Here is a 6,999-nt window from a genome sequence, read left to right on the forward strand (position 1 = left end):
ATACTACACACACACATACACACGTAGAAACACGAGCTGGTACAACAACGGACATCAAGCACAAGACTTCAGACAGGAGGGGTTGTGTCAATGCTTTAATTGTGTAAAGAACAAAACAGAGTGAATAAATCAGATATGTCGAACTTTTGCAGAGACGTTTTTACAGATAAACTGACCCTGACAAGACAAGCAGTCTCATTTGACATCAGATATAATTTCCTATATTCATATATTTTCAATGTTCACCACTGGAGAGAAAGCTGATGCATCTGTAGAATAAAAGAGAGTCTAGTTTGAAATGGTTGTCACTGTCAGGGAGTTGTCCTTCATAAAAGCTGTGTTTACTAGATTGATAAGCAATACGGTGCATTTGAAGAATGCACGGCTTTGAATTTCTTATAGAGAGAGAGAGAGAGAGAGTCAATGCAAAGGAAAGAGACCATTAAGCTTGCTTGGACGTTTGCCACATCAAAACCATGCACAGTAAAAGGAATGAAAGGAAATAGAGCAATGGCCGGAGGAAAAGAAAGAATAGAATACATTGATATCATATGACATAGGCACCATAGTGTAGTGTTATGTAACAAAAGGAATAAATGCTTAAATACATGATTACACAAGGCTTCCAGCTCTCACTTCACAAGAGAAAGTCTGGAGTGATGACCGACATACATACAGCACTGCGACCTACCTGTCATTGAAACCATAACAAATCATCCCCTATCTGTGAAATGACATTCCTAAAGAGAAATATGTAAATGGCGCTACAATTTAAATGATCTCATTTGCAAGTCAGACTGAGAGATGAGAAAGGTGGATCAGACCCCAGCTGTATGCTACGTCTACATGTTTTCAGTAATGACAAATCTGTCACCAAATTTCATTGGTTCTCATGGTATGATGACCTTGTTACATGCTATAACCTGATTTAGATGTGGAATGTAGAAATGTTAAACAAGGACACAGTCTCTTTAGGCTCTCAGCGCTGAAGAAGAAATGCTTTGGTATCACTGTCAGTGTGCCACAAGAGTTGAATGGTTTCCTGCTTTGCAGCAAAGATATTGGCACAAGTATCCAAGAAATGAAGTCAGTGTTTGCACAATCCCTCTATGGTATCCTGAAAGTATTGTTGAAGCAGCTTTGAGCAGATTACAAAATGTTTTCATTGTTTTGCTCGTGTGCCCCCCCCCCCATGATCCTAGGCAAAAACACATCAGGCTAGCGGAATACTGGTGGGAGTGTATGCTCTTTCCATGGGTCAGAATGCGAAGACTAAACTCATCACCCCTCCACCGAAAAACACCCAGCTTTGAGTGTTTGCATGAATAAAACCAAAACAAACTCCATGTTGCAGATATAAGACTAAAACTATAGGATATAACAACAAATATATGAAAAAGGCTTTGGGTGGGTTTTTTAGTTTTTTTTGGCAAAGCCTTCACCCATAATGAATGACTACTCTTATTTAATGTTGTAGATCATTTTCTAAATCCATGATATTTAAAATTCTTAAGCATGAATATTACTTTCCTTCTTCTTCTTCTTCTGCTTCTTCTTATTTATATTCTGTTCCACCGAACAGAGAGGATGTGGAGGCAGTCATTATACCACTGGTCGGCCTTGGTCTCCGTTTCCTCTTCACAGTACTGTGCGTACTGTGCCTAGGCTTTGACAGACTTATGAGATAGTGCTTGTGAGAGTCTGACACAAATTCCCTCATTGAAGGTCACTGCAATTCCCCGTAAATGTTTCGGCACATTACGCCCAGTTCACAGTTCTTTTTACCTCTTATCTACTGTATTATCTAAAATTGGTATAAAAGCTGTAATTCTCTTATTTATTTCCTTGCACATCTCAGTGAAGAGCACATAAGGAGGATTTAAGTGGGAGGTATACCCTTTAAGGCAATCAAAACATAGCAGTACAAATGGAATACACTTAGGCTGGATTTCAGTTAAATTACTCATTGCACAAATGCTATTTGGAGCTAAAAGGAGATTTTATGAAAGGTCACCGTAATGCTAGGTCACCTTAGTAATGTTCTGTATCTGTCCGAAAACGTTCCCACTTCTTTTTCTGTCTTTAAGTTGATAAAGTTGCGCTATATACCCAATAAGTCCAAGAGCTTTAGTTTGTCGTGTAGTATGCAGTATGCACTACGCAAAGTCAAAGATGGTATAAATAAACTGGCCCCAGGTGTCCTGTTTGTAACTCAGGATAATAAATGCTTGATTTCAGTCAAATGGAGGCCTGAGCCAGGGAACTCAAGGCCAGTTATTTTTCCAGTAAAAAAAAAAAAAACATTTGATGGAGATTGATACGAACAATTGAGACGGCACAGCGCAACTGAGCTTTGGTACTCTACATTTCAAATTCCCAAGTAACATGTTTTCAGAGGTTCATTTGTCAACTATCTGTAAATTATATAAATGTCAAGTTACATATTCATCTTTAGTTCCACTCACAAGCATGTTAACTTGCCAGCTGACTCAAATGGACTAATATTCCTCTGTCAGTGAGCTGTCATTTCAACCCGCAGGGAAGGACACTCGAACAGAGCAACCCCACACCACTCAGTGAGCTTCACCTGACGTAGATGAGTCCCATCTACAATCTCATATTTGACTTTCCCTTTGTTCCCGTTTTCTTTTCATTTCATTGTAAAGTTTGTGTTCTCTGAGGTAGAACACATTAGAGAATGACTTCAGGGGTAACTGTGTGGTGTTACCTCAGGACAGGTGTGGCACCTGCTAGTGAGTACGTGCCATTCCACACAAGGCCACTCAACAGAGTCAAAGACAACTGGCTCGGCTCCCAAGACCCATGTCTAAACAACACAGTCTCTGATTGGCCCATGTCGAAACAACACAGTCTCTGATAGGCCCATGTCTAAACAACACAGTCTCTGATAGGCTCATGTCTAAACAACACAGTCTCTGATAGGCCTTCTTGCCATGAAGGAGACTCAGGGTCCACAATTTCCTTCCTTGGACACGGCCCAGCCCACACCCCTTCCTCCAGAATCTCATTTGGTTGATTTGCCAGACTTGCCAGCTTTGCCTGACTTGCCCGTCTTCCCGCTCTTGGTGGACTTGATGTCGGTCCTGGTCTTCTGGATGCGTGAGAAGATCTCCTTGAACAGGGCCTTGTACTCCGGCGTGCTCTGCCCCGCCGGCTTCACCGCGGCCCCTATGGGCTTCGCTACGCCCGTCGCAGGGGCCGCCGCGGAGGTGGAGGGGGGCGCCGCGTGTGTGCCCGCGTGTGTGCCTGCGTAGCCGTCCTTGATGGAGGGGTCCCGGGAGACGGGGCGGGAGGTCTGCACGGCGGTGTGGCACAGGCTCTCCTCGTGGCGGCGGCACTTGCCCAGCAGCTCCTCGTACTTCTCCAGCAGCGCGTGGTACTGTTCGTCCACCTCGCGCAGGATGGACATGCCGCGCCGGCGCACGCTGTTGGCGTGGAGCGCGTAGCTCCCGCGGCGCCTGCCCTGCGCGTCCCGCGCCACGATGGCGTCCAGAGCCGTGTCGCTGCAGCTCTTCCGCACGGGGCTGGAGTTCGGCAGAGGCTCCGCCCGGCCCTCGAAGACCCCGCCCCCCTCCTCCTCGTCCCGCAAGCCGACGCCGCCGCCCTCCTCCTCCGCGGTGTCGGTCTCGGGGGCGCGGCTGAGCAGCGTCTGGGCGAAGCCGTCCTCGGCGTCGCCGCCCCCCAGCAGCAGGAAGCGCGTGCGGCGCAGCGTCTGCAGCTCGCGGAGCTCCGTCTCCAGCTCGCGCACGCGCAGGTGGCAGCCCTCGGCCGCCTGCAGCCGCTCCTCCAGCCGGCCGAACTCCTGCATCGCCGCCTCGCACTCCCGCTCCGCGCCCTCCCGCCGCGCGCGCTCCGCACGGATCGCCGAGCGCAGGGTCGACGCCGCGTCCCGCAGACGCTCGTTCTCCACCGCCTCCGTCGGCAGACGTGACTCGTCCGCCTGAGCCAAGCTCTCCACGCTGCCCACCACGAACCCGTCCTCGTACCTGACCACAGAGACACAAGTCACCATGACATCATCACATACAGGGTACCCTAACTCTGAAAAGACACAGTGTGTCCCAATTCCCCACCCTTAGTTAAGCAAATGTTTTTATGCTTGCACACTTTCACATATTTTTGATGAGGTGGATTGTGGGTCAGCGCACCCAGCCAAAAGTGCTCTAGCAATCTCACCATGAAGGAAGGTCACACTATGTGCTTAATGGGCCACACTTGCCTGCTCATATTAGTGCACACTTTTAAGTACACAAGTGCACATTCAAGCACGGACAATAGGCTGAGCCTTAAAATTGCAAACGATTTGTCCAGTGACTGGAAGTGGGTCAGGGTGTGTGTGTGTGTGTGTGTGTGTGTGGCTCTCGTGTGTCTGCCTGCACTGACTGTAGGAAGTCTTCTAGAACTGCGAGGAAAAGGACGACAGCTTATTTTCTGAGAGGCATTCTATTCAAAGTCCTTATGTCAAAGCGAAGACATGAACGGTAAGAAAGGTCATAAGAAAACACAGCATGACCTGAGGAGAAAGTGAATAGGATGTTTATGGTGGCTGAGCCTAAATGATCACATCAGACCAGTTGTCCAGGACCAGTGAAGTGTATATGGACATGACAACAGACAGCAGACTGTCTTTATGCCTTTCTAGACACAGCCTGCAGGCAGTCACCTACCGTGTGTGTGTGTGTGTGTGTGTGTGTGTGTGTCTGTGTGTGCGTGTGTGCGTGTGTGTGTGTGAGTGTGTGTGTAAAATCCTACACACCCCCCACATCCCAATAAATTATACGAATAATGACTTGGTACTGAAACAAATAATATATAATAGACCTACTAATACTCCCACTAATCTAGAGCTGTCCCAATGCAACACTAATCTCTCTGCTGAAGACCACACAGGTATGGTACCAGGGTGAGGGCCAGATGAGGCCCAGATGTGGCCCGGAAGTGGGCGATATCCGTTCCGCCGTGGGCTGGTGTGTCCAGCGCGCCTCTCACCTTGGAGCGGTGCAGAGTTCCCGGAGGCAGGGGAAGGAGTGGATGGTCTTCCGGCGTTCCCGTTTCTCCCGGCGGACCCTCAGATGCTCCACGGAGCGCAGCTCCTCAACCTGCTGCGTCAGGCTCTCCACCTGCCCCTGCAGCTGCTCGATGGTCCCCGTCAACCTGACGTCAACCAGAACCAGAACCACATTAGGGATTAAAGGATCTATACACACACACAACCAGAACCACATTAGGGATTATAGGATCTACACACACACACAACCTGAAACACACAACATTAGAGATTACAGGATCAATACACACACACACACACAACCTGAACAACACAACATTAGAGATTATAGGATCTATACACACACACAACCATAACCACATTAGAGATTACAGGATCTACACACACACAACCTGAACAACACAACATTAGAGATTACAGGATCTATACACACACACAACCAGAACCACATTAGGGATTATTGGATCGATGCACCAACACAACCAGAACACCACAACGTTAGTGATTATAGGGTCGATAGTGCCTGTAAACCGGATGCAAACCAGAACAACACAACCAGAATTAAGGTTTGTTCAGGTGTATAGGCTCAATGGTCCTCATCAGAATGACACAGTCAAAGCAAAGACAAAGATGGCCAATCTGACGCAGCAGCAAAAGAGACAAGCACAGAATGAGGGTTTCCGTCATGACCAACGGATCAATAGTCCCTGTAATTCTGACTGTCGGGTCAATAGTCCCTGTCAGTCTGTCAATCTGACTCAAAGACAACCACAAGGGTTCTAGAGAGGATCATATCCAAGACAGCCTGTTTATAGTCAGTGACTGGTTGGGGAAAATAAAAGGTAGTCTTACAATTATAGAATAATGAGTGAAATTAACTTTAGGTTAACTAATATCAAACCCCTGTTCAAAAAGCTGTTACAGTAAAACCTGTTGAAATCTGACCTGTGTGGGTACTTAGTGTGTGCCAAAGTAATAGCAGTAAAAGCATAGGTAATGTTCTGTGTGCTTACCGTAATTAAAACTGTTTATTATTTACTTACTGCAATTAAAACTGTCTATCATTTACTTACAGCAATTAAAACTGTCTATTATTTACTTACTGTAATTACAACTATCTATTATTTACTGTACTGTAATTACAAATGTTAAATTCTTCTGTAAATAGAGCAGCCACAGCCCTTAGAAAACCTGCTGAAATCTGATCTCTTGAACTCTTTGCCTCTTGTTAAACATTTGAACATAGGCTTGTGCTTGATGTTTGACACGGTTGTTTCCTTGTGTTTGTTTATTTCCATGTGCAGAGAGCGAGTCCGTCCCCACCTCTCAATCTTCTGCTGGGACGCCTTGCTCTCCAGCACCAGGCTGAGGTTGGTGCTCTCCAGCTCCCGGGCCGTACCGTCCAGCTGCTCGTACACTTTGGCATGCTGCTCGTTCATGTCCCGCAACATCTCCATCTGCTTGGACAGGTACTGCACACACACACACACACACACACACACACACACACACACACACACACACACACACACACACACACACACACACACACACACACACACACACACACACACACACAGATGCATTGTTACACAGGCACACCAGTATGAGTACACACACATGCCAAAGTACACAAAGACATACACAAACAGGCACACATACTTGTGTGTGTGTGTGTGTGTATGTGTGCGTGTGTGTGTGTGTTTGTGTTTGTGTGCTTGTGCGTGTGAGTGCGTGCGTGCGCGCGTGCGTGTGTGTGTGTGTGTGTGAGTGTGTGTCCTACCTCGATCTCCTGCACCTGCTCCTCATTGGTGATGTAAAGCTGCTGAAGGGAGTCCTCTAGCTCCTTATTCCTCTCAAGAAGAGTCTTCCCCAGCTCCGCTGCCAGGTGCAAGTCTGAGAAACACACACACACACACACACACACAAACACACACACACACACACACACACAGACACACACACACACA

General features: G+C 47.2%; 1 protein-coding gene across 1 annotated transcript in view; it reads right to left on the reverse strand.

Moving 5' to 3' along the window:
- Window positions 1-82: 82 nt before the first annotated feature.
- Window positions 83-6,999, reverse strand: part of LOC105896455 (cerebellar degeneration-related protein 2-like) — an 11,627-nt gene continuing 4,710 nt past the window's right edge. Inside the window, exons 2-5 of the mRNA XM_012823215.3 lie at window positions 6,813-6,925; window positions 6,353-6,501; window positions 5,011-5,175; window positions 83-4,007 (exon numbers count right to left, since the gene is read on the reverse strand). Of these exons, the coding sequence (XP_012678669.2) occupies window positions 3,026-4,007; window positions 5,011-5,175; window positions 6,353-6,501; window positions 6,813-6,925 (1,409 nt within the window). The 3' untranslated portion in view covers window positions 83-3,025. The remainder of the gene's footprint in view (window positions 4,008-5,010; window positions 5,176-6,352; window positions 6,502-6,812; window positions 6,926-6,999) is intronic.

The sequence above is a fragment of the Clupea harengus genome, chromosome 1 (genome assembly GCF_900700415.2).
Source record: "Clupea harengus chromosome 1, Ch_v2.0.2, whole genome shotgun sequence".
In the NCBI taxonomy this organism is placed as follows: Eukaryota; Metazoa; Chordata; class Actinopteri; order Clupeiformes; family Clupeidae; genus Clupea; species Clupea harengus.